At 43.2% G+C, this 15,027-nt stretch overlaps 1 protein-coding gene across 1 annotated transcript in view; it reads left to right on the top strand.

Annotated features, from left to right (window-relative positions):
• LOC132883318 (histone-lysine N-methyltransferase PRDM9-like) overlaps nt 1-15,027 on the top strand; it is an 83,990-nt gene that overhangs the window by 44,062 nt on the left and 24,901 nt on the right. Inside the window, exons 13-14 of the mRNA XM_060916777.1 lie at nt 2,050-2,221; nt 6,538-6,809. Coding sequence (XP_060772760.1) covers nt 2,050-2,221; nt 6,538-6,809 — 444 coding nt within the window. The remainder of the gene's footprint in view (nt 1-2,049; nt 2,222-6,537; nt 6,810-15,027) is intronic.

Here is a 15,027-nt window from a genome sequence, read left to right as displayed (position 1 = left end):
AATCCGCCCATCAGTCTGCTTTGCTGTACTCCTCACAGGGCCTCTGGCTGCTTCTGTGGAGACAATCTCGAGCAATGTGTCCCTTCTGATTGCGGTTGTAGCAGGTTGCGCCTTTTATCCAGGACGAGTCACCCCAGGTCGTCCTGCCTCGGCCCCTACCTCGACCTCTTCCTCTAGGTCCAGGCTGAGCAGTCTGGAGAAGAGTGAGAGTGGCGGCGTGTAGGTCTTGGTCTCTTTGTGCCGACTTTGTCTTCTCCTTCTCTTTCAGCAGCCTTTCTGCATGCACAGCGTACTGCTCGATCTTGGTGAGGCTCAGGAGTGCCCTCCACTGCAGCCAGGGTCATGGGCCTGGTCAGACCACTGTATTTTTTTTTTTTCTTTTCTCTTCTCATGCGCGGCGGTGAGATGGGCGAGAAATGCTGACACCACTTCACTATCTTGCTTACACATACTGATCTTGGTAATGTCTATGTTCAAGGGAAAGCACTGTCCAGACGAGCACAGAGAGCAGTGATGGTATCTCTATACTCACCATTGCCAGCCGCGCTCCAGTCTGGTGTAGTCATTCGCTGGTCAGCTTCCGGCCACTCTCTGGAAACCTTGTTCCAATCTATACCCATCTTGGTCATGAGTAGGCGGCGAAGTTCATGGGTGGTCGGTCGGAATTCTCTGCAAAATATCAACAGCTCATTACCAAATCTCTTTCCTCCTACCTCTGACATTGGGAAGAGAATCCATGCTTTCCTTCATGTCAGCTGTCGTCCAGGGTCTGCGGACTAGAAGCACGCTGTCGGCTCCAGCCACTTCCACCATTGGAAGATGAAGAACTTCAGACTTTAGGTTACAGCCTTGTGGACCCACTGGTGAGCATGTGGTCAGGTCCAGGAGGGTGTCTCTTCCATCACCATATGCAAGACCGGATCTCGTGTGTGATGGAGAAGCGCTGAGAGGCGCTGATGCTGGAGGCAGCTGGTAGGCTGGGAGAGATTCCAGAGGCTGAGGTTTTTTTTTTTTTTTTTGGTCTTGACTTCTCCCCCTTTCTGTGGGTGAAGCGTTTGTGGGAGTGATGCTCTGCCTTGCTGAGGAGGCAGTGTGTGTCGGGGTGGTGGGGCAGACTCCAGGTCAGGGTCCATCTTAAATTTCAAACACTGAGAAGAGGGTGAGAGCCCTGCCTGTCGTGTCTCTCTTTTGTACTTTCTCTTAAGTATTTCTTCTTTCCATTCAGAAAACGCCCTCCAGTCCCCTAAGAACTTAACATTATCTGCAGACTCTTCTTTTTCCTTCTGTTTCAACTTTTCTTCTAACTGTCCTATCTGCCTGGGACTAAAACTGCCCTTCTCAGGGAATTCTAAGTCCTTTACCCATATATCAAACTGTGCTAAACAATCCTCGCCATACGAGGATTTCATAAACTGGATGTTTGGGCTGTCATAGAAACATCCAATTCTTATTATAGCACATGTAGCCTCACACTTATTTACTTTTTTTTTTTCTTTCCCTAACTTACCATTTCTGTTCCTCATTGTACACTGTTATATCAATAGGTTATGACAACAATGGCTGAGTTTTATTTATCAGGATCACAAGAAGAATAGGTTGGACTATGTCCAAAAATGCGACACAATAATCCTTTAGGTGTGTTCTTATTAGTAAATAATTTATCTGGCATTTGCCTTAAGCTAAAAGTAGGTATCATTTAGCACAACAACCTCAAAGACAACTCACGCATGTGTACAAAAGCTGTTTCTCTGTTTCAGAATTTGGAGAACAGTACTCTGTTAATTCATCAATATTTTGTATTGAGTATTTCTACTTTTTTGTATAGCTCGGGGAACAGGCACAGTCTCAATGTAATGAATCCTGTGTGATGACCCTGTGCAGGTAGCAGACAGTTTAGCCTGTCCGTCTGCTCCCTGGCCTTGGCTCTGGATTGTCGTGGATTAGCTAGGCCTGTTCTGAGACTATGAGCTATGCTGCGAGAAATGAGAGCAGCATCTTCCCGGGTAGGATGGATACCGTCCCGCCCTAACAGATTTGTTTGATCTTTAGCTGTGTGAGGACATGAAAACAGAGACATCCATGGATGGAGAGACTTCAGAAGCCTGTGTGAAGAAAGAGGAGACGCTGGAGCTGAAGATCTACAGCTATGGAGCCGATCTCGACAACCCACCTGAAGGTCTCTCCGTTAAAGTGGAAGATCCTGACGATAAAGACTATCTCTGTAAGACATTAGGCCACTCTGGTGCTCAGTAACACTCACTGTTTGTTCTACCCTGCACACTATCTGGTGCACTAAAAGTGCAATACAGTACATTTGGCATGTAGCCTCAGTCTCTCAATTTTAATCAACAAATTTGACATTGAAATTTAGATTTTTTTTATTGATTAAAGTATGAACTTTGTTTATAGAGCATGTAACATGGTAGCAAGGAGGGAAACTGTTTGTTTATTTATTTTAAAGGAACAGTCCACCGTACTTCCATAATGAAATATGCTCTTATCTGAATTGAGACGAGCTGCTCCGTACCTCTCTGAGCTTTGCGCGACCTCCCAGTCAGTCAGATGCAGTCAGACGCGCTGTCACTCCTGTTAGCAATGTAGCTAGGCTCAGCATGGCCAATGGTATTTTTTGGGGCTGTAGTTAGATGCGACCAAACTCTTCCGCGTTTTTCCTGTTTACATAGGTTTATATGACCAGTGATATGAAACAAGTTCAGTTACACAAATTGAAACAGCGATTTTCTATGCTATGGAAAGTCCGCACTATAATGACAGGCGTACTAACACCTTCCGCGCGCTTCGGCAGCGCATTGATACCTGAGCTCCGTATCAATGCGCTGCCGAAGCGCGCAGAAGGTGTTAATACGCCTGTCATTATAGTGCGGACTTTCCATAGCATAGAAAATCGCTGTTTCAATTTGTGTAACTGAACTTGTTTCATATCACTGGTCATATAAACCTATGTAAACAGGAAAAATGTGGAAGAGTTTGGTCGCATCTAACTACAGCCCCAAAAAATACCATTGGCCATGCTGAGCCTAGCTACATTGCTAACAGGAGTGACAGCGCATCTGACTGCATCTGACTGACTGGGAGGTCGCGCAAAGCTCAGAGAGGTACGGAGCAGCTCGTCTCAATTCAGATAAAAGCATATTTCATTATGGAAGTATGGTGGACTGTTCCTTTAAATACTTTAGTCGTTATAAACTGAGGATGTTAACCTGAACAAAAAAAGCATGGAATATCACACGATGGGTGTGTATTAAAAAAAATCTATGCTGCGTAGTTTTATTTTCATATTACAGCATGGCCCAAAATGTATGATTCCCTTCAAACCATAGTGATTTGCTTGTTATTGCAATTTTTAATTTATTAATGAATGACACATTCAATGTTTGATTTGTTTCTGTTTACATTTAGTGTTGCAGAATGTCTGTCATTCTCTCCAGCCACTCCTGTGTTTTATTCTGAGACAAAAAAAAAAAAAATGTGAGATGTTGTGTGACCTGAGAAACCAGAAAGCACAAAGTCCTCTGTCCTGAAGACTCTTCCATCTTGGGGAAATTTACTGACTGATACCTGGGTCTCCTTCCATAAATGTTAAATAAATGTGTCGTAACGTCTTCACCACATTAGAAGATTATAAGGTTTTTTTTTTCCTCCCTCTTTCTTCCAACCGTTTGTCGTCCAGTGTGGTCACCTGCTAGTATCCACCCACTAGCCAGGTCTCTCGAACCATGTGAGTGAAGGCTAACATGTACTTCCTCCAAGACATGTAAAGCCATCAAACTCCTCTTTTTCAATTGCAGCTCATGCTGTGTCACATGATAGCAAAACACACCTGGAGGACAGTGCTATGTGCTCTGTTCCCCACATGCATAAGCTTGCAGAAGATCCCAACCAGCTGTGATTTAATAGGGGACAGAGAGTATGCCCCTTATTATGCCTCTGGAATGGAATGTTCAGTCAGAGACAGTGGGTGTGAGAGACAGGAGTCCAAGTATACGGATTTCGGGGCATCACAGTGGCGCAGCTCCGGGGTCCTGGATTCGATTTTAAGCTCGGGTTGCTGTCTGTCCCCGTTGGACTGTGTTGGACTATTTATTTATTTACTTACTTTCTTACTTACTGTGTGGACAGAAGAAGAAGAAACTTTTTATTTGTCACATGCACACTTCATGCACAGTGAAATTCATCCTCTGCATTTAACCCATCTGAAGCAGTGAACTCGCGCGCGCGCGCGCGCGCGCGCGCACACACCCAGAGCAGTGGGCAGCCACACCAGAGCGCCCGGGGAGCAGTTAGGGGTCAGGTACCATGCTCAAGGGCACCTCAGCCCAAGGCCGCCCCACGTTAACCTAACTGCATGTCTTTGGACTGTGGGGGAAACCGGAGCACCCGGAGGAAACCCACGCAGACATGGGGAGAACATGCAAACTCCACACAGAAAGGCCCTCGCCGGCCGCTGGGTTCGAACCCAGAACCTTCTTGCTATGAGGCAACCGTGCTAACCACTATACCACCGTGCCGCAGTTAATTTTGTTTGCACCTGCATGTGATTTTCATAACAAATTTGGAAAATTCTGTTCCCCAGAAGATAAGCAAACAAGTAGCTGAATTTAAAACAACCCTGACCAGGCAAGTCCTAAGAGAATACTGTAAATACATCATGCAGTGCCAGAGTCATGTTAATGAACATTTGTTTTATTTTGCCCTGCAAGCTTGTATCTGACCATTTGTTTACTCCCACAAGGAAGTAAAAAAACTCATATTTGTATCCAGTACTGGCACAAAATATGGAAATGCCTAGGAAAAGATCGATTTTTGCATACTTAATCCGTGCAAACGACATCAGAATCTGCACTGAAGGCAACTGAAATACATTATGAAGATACAGAGACACCTTTTAACCTCAATTTTATACTTTACCCATGAAAATACTAGCAGTTTTGGCCATCGTTGTATGATAAACATCATAAAAATATTGGAAATGGTATCTTTCGTTTAGTTTAGCCCCAAAAACCACAATCACTCCTTGTTGGGCAATCCTACCATGATGTGCTAATTATTCCACAGGTGAAAACCATTAACTAAATCATGTGGTCTCTACAAATAATTCATTAGAAAAAGTATTTATCCTCTGACTACAGCCAGGCAACAGGCAGAAATGGCATCAGAGAGAGAAACTATAGAAGAGCAGGGTATTAGGATGAAAGTTTTGTGGGAGGAGGGCCATTCATAATGAGCCATAGCAAAGAAACTGCATGTGACCCACAGTGCTGTCTGAAAATGCCTCAAGCATCACCAGAAGACTGGGAACTTCAAGAACATTTCAGGCAGAGGAAGGAAGACAAAGTTGACTAAAGCTGATGTCCAGTACCTCAAAACTACATCCCTACGAGAGAGGAAGAAATCCAGCAAGGAACTGGCACAGGACCTCCAAGATGCTACAGACAAGGATGTCTCCCCACACCTGGTTAGGAAGATGCTCTCAGCAGAAGGCCTCAAAGGTCATGTGTCAGTGTGCAAAACTTTTGTTGAGAGGTGGAAATAAGCAGAAGAGACTTAACTGGGCAAAAATTCACAGGAGTTGGACTTCTGAGCAGTGGAAAAGGGTCCTGTTCTCAGATGAGAAGAAATTTTGAATTATTTTGCAACGCTATGCAACAGTAAGTCAGGTGCAGAAAGGGGGAAAGATGCAAGGCAAACTGTATTTCTCCCACAGTAAAACATGGCGGAGGGGTCCTGCAAATATGGGGAGCCATCACCTACAATGGAGTTGGTCATCTCTACAAAATAGATGGGACCCTCACTGCTGACAAGTACAGACAAATCCTTATCCATCATGCTGTGGCTTCTGGAAGAGCTCTCATTGGCAACAACTTTATCTTCCAGCAAGATAATGACCCAAAACACACAACCAGGATGGTTAAACAGTATTTACAAAACAAAGAACAAGATGGCAGCTTGGCAATTCTTGATTGGCCATCCCAAAGTCCTGACATGAATATAATTGAGCAAGTCTGGAACTACATGGAGCGAGAGAAGTTGAAAAGGGCTCCTTCAAACCTGCCACAGCTCTGGGAAGTGTTGCAAGATATATGGAGATCAATTCCACTTGATTTTATTCATAAACTTTATGATAGCATGCCTGATCGTGTCAGTGCACTTCAGTGTCAAGGGGTTCCATACCAAATATTGATAATATTTTAGAATGATTTACTCTGGTTACTTGTAACATCTGTTTGTTATGATGAAAATGTTTAGTTTATTAAGAGAACTTGAGAACAAAAGGTCAAATTGTGGTGTTTTGTCATTTTGGTAGGTGTTTCCATATTTTTTGCCAATACTGGTACTTTGTTGTGTCCTGTTTGATCCCAGTCCTGATGGACACCTAGTCTCAACCAGATGCTCAGTGAACCTTACTGGCAAGCTTTCTTAGGATAATCTTTATACAGTGCTAATGTACCGTATATGGTCTTAGATAGACACACATTTGGGCCTCATTTCTTCCTGTTGTGTTTTCTCTACTCCCAGACTGTGAAGTTTGCAAATCCTTCTTCCTCAACAATTGCGAGGTTCATGGACCACCCCTCTTCATCCCCGATACTCCTGTTCCCATGGGAGTCCCTGACCGAGCCAGACAAACACTTCCTCCTGGGCTAGAAATCCAGAAGTCCAGTATTCCTGATGCAGGCCTGGGAGTGTTTAATAAGGGGGAGACTGTTCCAGTAGGTGCACACTTTGGCCCCTGCCAGGGAGAGCTGGTGAACAGAGAGGAAGCCAAGAACAGTGGAGACTCCTCAGTTGTGAGTTTGTCATAAATTTTATTATAAAGGTTGTATATTTTTATGTAACAAAATATGATGACTAGATGAAGGTAGCTCCAATTAATATCAATTTCCTCTTGCAGATATGTGGAGTAGTGGTGTAAATCCAGGGATGAGAATTTTCCGCCGATTGGCGGATTTCCGACTTTTTCAGACCAAAATGATTGTTTTTGAGATCGATCTAAATCCGTTGAGAATTTTTTTTTGGGGGGGGGTTATGATTAATGATCTGTGGTCACCTTATAATGCAGACATCCCAAGTCTCCCGGAAGTTCCGTGAGTCTCCTGCATATTGATCGAAGCGAGCAAAAGCGTGCGTGCGCAACATTAAGGTCTGCATCACGCATCTTAGAATGTGCGCGCGCGAGGGGGTGCGCGAGGGAGACTGTGTGCAGTGTTGCCAGATACTGCTGACGTTTTCCAGCCCAAAATAGGTTCAAAACCTGCCAAAATGCACTTAAAACCACCCAATCTGGCAACACTGCCTGTGTGCCTGTTCATGTAGCGCATGCCAGACAAAGAGCATCTTGATTGGGTTACTCAGCAAAATAAGCCAATCAGCTTTCAGTGTGGGCGGGCTTTTATCTCTTCTTGAAGACCGGAGTTTTCAGTTGAGTCAGTGCAGCCTACAGGATCGGCATGGCAGAGAGAGAGCGCGCGCCCCAAAAAATATGCATCAATTACATGTCCTATACAAGTGTGTATCTTTTTATAAAAGGGGTTAGCTTATCTAATGTAGCATGTTGGGGAGAATCATACAACCCCGATTCCAAAAAAGTTGGGACAAAGTACAAATTGTAAATAAAAACGGAATGCAATGATGTGGAAGTTTCAAAATTCCATATTTTATTCAGAATAGAACATAGATGACACATCAAATGTTTAAACTGAGAAACTGTATCATTTAAAGAGAAAAATTAGGTGATTTTAAATTTTATGACAACACCACATCTCAAAAAAGTTGGGACAAGGCCATGTTTCCCACTGTGAGACATCCCCTTTTCTCTTTACAACAGTCTGTGAACGTCTGGGGACTGAGCAGACAAGTTGCTCAAGTTTAGGGATAGGAATATTAACCCATTCTTGTCTAATGTAGGATTCTAGTTGCTCAACTGTCTTAGGTCTTTTTTGTCGTATCTTCTGTTTTATGATGCGCCAAATGTTTTCTATGGGTGAAAGATCTGGACTGCAGGCTGGCCAGTTCAGTACCCGGACCCTTCTTCTACGCAGCCATGATGCTGTAATTGATGCAGTATGTGGTTTGGCATTGTCATGTTGGAAAATGCAAGGTCTTCCCTGAAAGAGACGTCGTCTGGATGGGAGCATATGTTGCTCTAGAACCTGGATATGCCTTTCAGCATTGATGGTGTCTTTCCAGATGTGTAAGCTGCCCATGCCACACGCACTAATGCAACCCCATACCATCAGAGATGCAGGCTTCTGAACTGAGCACTCATAACAACTTGGGTCGTCCTTCTCCTCTTTAGTCCGAATGACACGGCGTCCCTGATTTCCATAAAGAACTTCAAATTTTGATTTGTCTGACCACAGAACAGTTTTCCACTTTGCCACAGTCCATTTTAAATGAGCCTTGGCCCAGAGAAGACGTCTGCGCTTCTGGATCATGTTTAGATACGGCTTCTTCTTTGAACTATAGAGCTTTAGCTGGCAACGGCGGATGGCACGGTGAGTTGTGTTCACAGATAATGTTCTCTGGAAATATTCCTGAGCCCATTTTGTGATTTCCAATACAGAAGCATGCCTGTATGTGATGCAGTGCCGTCTAAAGGCCCGAAGATCACGGGCACCCAGTATGGTTTTCCGGCCTTGACCCTTACGCACAGAGATTCTTCCAGATTCTCTGAATCTTTTGATGATGATATGCACTGTAGATGATGATGATGATGATCTGTTCAAACTCTTTGCAATTTTACACTGTCGAACTCCTTTCTGATATTGCTCCACTATTTGTCGGCGCAGAATTAGGGGGATTGGTGATCCTCTTCCCATCTTTACTTCTGAGAGCCGCTGCCACTCCAAGATGCTCTTTTTATACCCAGTCATGTTAATGACCTATTGCCAATTGACCTCATGAGTTGCAATTTGGTTCTCCAGCTGTTCCTTTTTTGTACCTTTAACTTTTCCAGCCTCTTATTGCCCCTGTCCCAACTTTTTTGAGATGTGTTGCTGTCATGAAATTTCAAATGAGCCAATATTTGGCATGAAATTTCAAAATGTCTCACTTTCGACATTTGATATGTTGTCTATGTTCTATTGTGAATACAATATCAGTTTTTGAGATTTGTAAATTATTGCATTCCGTTTTTTACAATTTGTACTTTGTCCCAACTTTTTTGGAATCGGGGTTGTAGTATCATCAGGCCCGTTTCAAGCTATTTGGGGGCCCTCGGCAAAGGGGGATCTGGGGCCCATAATTATCCCCCCCTCGACAAAAGGCCTTATGGCCGCCTACCCACTGAAGACTTAATAAATAAACATCACACATTGTAATCATTCTTACGATTTTTACTTAATAAATGAACTCTTTACATTATTATAAATAATTATCAAACCCAATTAAACACAAGAATAGACTATATATCAAATATGAAAATAATACAAAGTAATATAAAATGTGCAAATAACACAACACTAAATATTTACAGTATATACACAAGTAGAAATAACTTCAAATGGTGATTAAATGATTACAAACATGAATAAGAATCTTAATAAGAACCAGCACACACAGAAAAGTGCAAAAGGTATAGAAAAACACACAATTTAAGAATACACAACTAGAATCATGGGCAAAATGTCTAAAACTGCTGCTTGCGGGCTTTGGCTTCAGCAAAGGCAGCCACAATACCCTCCATGTCCAAAGACCTGCGGACATCACATTCAATTGACATCAGTGCCAGTCCGGAGAGCCTCTCTTGGCCCATGTAAAAAAAGAGCTTTCTTGTGAGCCATCCCCTGTCCTACTCCACTCATGCTCATGACACACTAGCTACTTCTGATGAAAGCCATGCAGCTCGCTGAAACTAACTATGACATTTTGATAAACACTAAGTTAATCTGGGAGAAGTTGACAGTCTTTCACCTATTTGTATGGCACATATTAGAATTTTTAGCCAGTCCTTGCAAGTTTGTAAGCCTGTTGTGCATGACAACGTTTACATCACTGTTATAAACACTGTCTACAAGATAACTACCATTAACGTAAGCTAGCTACCAAATTTGCTTGTTGACACGCTTGGTATTAATGTGTGTACATTCTCACTTACCAGTGTCTTGTTTTTTCTGTCTTCCTCTTCCCTTTTCTTCTTTCTCTTCTGGCTCCCTGAGGGGTAATTTCGCTTCATATTTGATTATTGTTTTTTTGCCGCGGAGCTCTGCAACCACTTGACTGGACGGAGATGGGCATTGAGGGGTTGACAACAGACGGTCATTGCACTTTTCGGCCAAAGCATGTAGGGAGGCGCTGTTGTGCATTAGGGGGGCCCCCCTTGGAACTAGGGTATTTCAACAAGTGTCATTAGGCGCTGCGCTGCCGCGCTCAAAAAGTTGTCATTGCTATTGAATACATAACCAGTCGTTCGACAGCGGGGGCCTTTCGAGGGCTGGGGCCCTAGGCAATTGCCAAGTCTGCCTACCTTCTTGCAACGGGTCTGAGTATCATATCTATATTTTTGATGAAATTTTAAGTATGATAGCATGTATAACTCTCCTACTTATTGCTCATTTCATAGGGGTATGGAATTGCTGGCATGTGCCGCGCGGGATCGTCTGCCCAAATTTTTTAGGCCGAGATGAACTTGTAGTTTTTGATTTAAAAAAAAAATTTCCAAAATGTAATGCCCATTGTACATGCCTGTTCTTTAATTCAAAATCACCATCTCGATCTTCAAATTGACCGTATGGTATCTGTATTACATTACACAACATCCTGTCCAGATAAAACCTAGTTAGTACACATAACAGTTGAAAGGGAAGTGATAAGTGATGTTGAATGTTGCCTGCTTAATATGCAAGACCTCTTGCTACCATGATGACATCAGAAGAAAGCTTAAGAGAATTATATGATAGAACTTTTTTTCTGGTTTGCACTTCATTTTAAAGGATTAGAGTATTCAAAGACATGAATAGCTAAAATGCAGAAATATAATACTGTAGAGCTCGTTTATATTAAAAGGTGCATTTGATTTTTTTTTTTAAATCACCAAATGTGAATTGATTAAAAACAAGTCTCTTGTACCATATTAATCATTTTCACCTGGGAGTCCACCAAGAAGGGGAATTTATTTCCAAATAAATTGCAAATTTTTGCTGATAAAATTAATGGTTTTGGGGTAAAAAAAAAAATCCAAAAATCATTAGCCCCATGGGCCCCGTCCCCCCCGGGCGCCGCCCCGGTTTTTTCAGACTTTTAAAATATTTTTCATTCTCATCCCTGAAATCGCAAGTTTGAGCACAATCCGGTCCAACATCGGTTCTTTTAGCTAGTGTGGTGGAACTTGCCTGTTAATAAAAATACTAGTAACACCTCAGTGCTCAAGTTGTCTGTGTCTATGCGTCAGCCCTGTGATGACCTGGCGACTTGTCCAGGGTGTACCCCGCCTTTCGCCCGTAGTCAGCTGGGATAGGCTCCAGCTTGCCTGTGACCCTGTAGAACAGGATAAAGCGGCTACAGATGATGAGATGAGACAGTATATACCCGGTGTGCTGTGAGACAAAGTGAAGTGTGCTGTGGAATTTTGAGCAACCCCATGCACTTTCATGCAGGCTCATGAAATATAATTTTTTTTAAATACAACAATGACTGTACTTTTTTCATTAAAAATGTTTGTAGGTAGTCACTTTTAACTTTTTTTTTTTTTTTTTTTTTTAGCTAAATGGCCTTTAATCCCATTTTGAAAATAAATTTGAGTCCAGGGAGGAGGATTATTATTGTAGCGACCAGAAAAGGCAGTAGCTTTCGTTGTTGCCAGTTCCACGGAGCCTTGCCAGAGTGCAAAGGCTCATGGGGCTGTTAATGTTAAAGCTTGGAGAACAGTAGGGGCTAAATAGCAATGAGCCACCTTGACCAAGACTCCTGCAGTAATTGACCACCTCTGTCCAGTATTTCTGATAGACATGTATCTTGCAGTAAAATAAAACATGTAGAACCATGTTATGTACAGAGCATAGGATGTCGCATAAGTCAATCAGTCCCTGTCCCAGTCCACCATCCCACCCTGCCTGAAGTCCTCTACCATCTTCCATTGCCAAAAAAAGACCATTAGCAGCCTGAATGACCACTGACCAGTGGCACTTACACCCGTCATCATGAAGCGCTTTGAGCAACTGGTTCAGACTTGCATCATCTCAAGTCCCCCACTCATGTTAGACACCAGTATACTTATAGAGCTAATGGGTCTACAGAGGACGCCATAGCAACAACTCTCCACACTGCCCTCACTCACCTTGAGCAGCAGGAGAGCTATGCTAGGCTGTTCTTTGTGGACTTTAGCTCAGCATTCAACACCATTCTCCCTCACAGACTGGTGTCCAACCTGACAGACCTGGGACTGTCTTAATCCATCTGCCTCTGGATAAAGGACTTCCTGTCTGATTGCCTCAGCAATGGCTCCCCACTCTTCACCCTCTAGTCAAGTCAAGTTTATTTGTATAGCGCTTTTAACAATAGACATTGTCGCAAAGCAGCTTTACAGAATTTGAACGACTTAAAACATGAGCTAATTTTATCCCTAATCTATCCCCAATGAGCAAACCTGTGGCAAGGAAAAACTCCCTCAGACGACATGAGAGAGAAACCTCGAGAGGAACCAGACTCAAAAGGGAACCCATCCTCATTTGGGTGATAAGAGACAATGTGATTCTAACATTTTTAACATGAAATCAGTTTTGTTGATGTTCTAACTCTTCATTGATGGAAACTTGAGTGCAAAACTGTTCATGACAACTGCAGTCCTAAAGTTGGCAAGTCAGCTGTAGTCCTCAGCCATAAAAGCATTACTGTAAGAATCCAGAGTGTCTTCCACGTGTGACTTTCAACTGTCCATATGGGGCCGTCCTCCACAGGAGCGATGTGATGAGACTCCAACCAGATGTAGGGCATCAGAATGGATCAGGCAGGTCTGAGGAGCAGAAGAGGTCAGGATTGCCATGTAACTAAGAGGGACAGATGGGGGGAGAGAAAGAGAAAACACAGGTTGTTGGGTATGCCCAATGTCACCTGATGAGTAGGAACAGTAAACATTTTGCACTGAGTACAAGCAGGGACTCCGGCAACTAACTATGTCAGCATAACTAAAAGGGGAGAGCCAGAAGGTAACACATGAGGGAGCCCCGGGACATAAAGCAGCAGCCACGACAGGATCAACAAACTCGAGCGAGCAAGTGAGTGGGGAACTGACAGCATCCATACATCCCAGTTTACCAAAACAATCTGTCTGAGGACCCTCCAGATCTACTCCTTTCCCTCATAAACGCTCTTAACAAAAGGCTTGGCTAAACAGATATGCGTTCAGCCGAGACTTAAACACTGAGACTGTGTCTGATTCCTGAACACTACTTGGAAGGCTGTTCCATAACTTTGGGGCTTTGTAAGAAAAGGTTCCGCCCCCTGATGTAGCCTTCACTATACGAGGTACCAGCAGATAGCCTGCACCTTTTAGACCATTCAGTGCTTTCAAGGTCAAGAATAGTATTATACAATCAATGTGAAATTTGATTGGGAGCCAATGCAGTGTGGATAAGACTGATGGGGTCATATTTTCTAGCTCTAGTAAGGACTCTTGCTGCTGCATTTTGAACTAATTGGAGCTTGTTTATACACTTATTGGAACATCCAGACAGTAAGGCATTACAATAATCCAACCTGGAGGTAACAAAAGCATGAACTAGTTTTTCTGCGTCGTGTAGTGACATTGAATTTCTTCTCTTAGAAATATTTCTGTGATGAAAGAAAGCTAACCGGGTAATGTTTATTGATGTGAGTTTCGAATGAAAGACTGGGGTCAATAATCACTCCGAGGTCTTTTACTGCTGCACGTGAAGAAACAGAAAGGCCATCCAGAGTTACTGTGGAATCAGAAAACTTACTTCTAGCTGCATGTGGTCCAAGTACAAGTACTTCAGTCTTGTCAGAGTTAAGCAGAAGGAAGTTAATAAGCATCCCATGTCTAATGTCCTTCACACATTCCTCAATTCTATTAAGCTGGTGTCTCTCATCAGGTTTTGTAGAAACATACAACTGTGTGTCATCAGCATAACAGTGGAAACGAATATGTTTATGAATATCACCCAGAGGATGGATATATATATATATATATATATATATATATATATATATATATATATATATATATATATATATATATATATATATAAAATCTCCTTCTCACCCCCGGCGGGGGGGGTGGTATCCATGTCATCCTCAAGCTCGGGTCTTCTACCAGAGGCCTGGGAGTTTGAGGGTTCTGCGCAGTACCTTCGATGTTCCTAGGACTGCGCTCTTCTGGACTGAGGCTTCAGATGTTGTTCCTGGGATTTGCTGGAGCCACTGTCCCAGTTTGGGGGTTACTGCCCCAAGTGTCCCCACTACCACGGGGACCACGCAACCCTTGACCTTCCACATCGTTCCAGCTGCTCTTTCAACACTTGATACGTCTCAAGTTTCTCATGTTCCTTCTTCCTGATGTTGGCGTCAGCTGGGATCGCTACATCTATCACCACCACCCTCTTCTGCTCTTTGTCCACCACCACTATGTCTGGTTGGTTAGCCAGGATCTGTTTGTCAGTCTGGAAGCTGAAGTCCCACAGAACCTTGGCCCTGTTGTTCTCAGCCACCTTCTGTGGTATGGCCCATTGGGACTTGGGTACTTCTATTCCATACTGGTTGCAGATGTTCCTGTATACTATCCCAGCCACTTGGTTGTGCCTCTCCATGTACGCTGATCCAGCTAGCATCTTTATATATATATATATCAGAGCTTTACATTAACTTTTTTGCTCACCGGCCAGTGTGGCTAGTGGTTTTCCTGAGTCACTAACCATTCAGCCTTTTCACTAGCCACAATTTTGTTGCCAGGAAGTCGCAGTTTTTTCTTCACAATGATACGTTAAAGTTCGGAAGATCTAGATTTAATCATGAATGGCAGCGTATAATGTATCTCTACAGTAGCGCTCAAGT

Source organism: Neoarius graeffei, chromosome 1 (assembly GCF_027579695.1).
Source record: "Neoarius graeffei isolate fNeoGra1 chromosome 1, fNeoGra1.pri, whole genome shotgun sequence".
NCBI classification, from domain to species: Eukaryota; Metazoa; Chordata; class Actinopteri; order Siluriformes; family Ariidae; genus Neoarius; species Neoarius graeffei.
Note: the sequence above shows the minus strand (reverse complement) of the source record. Positions and strands in the feature narration are given on the sequence as shown.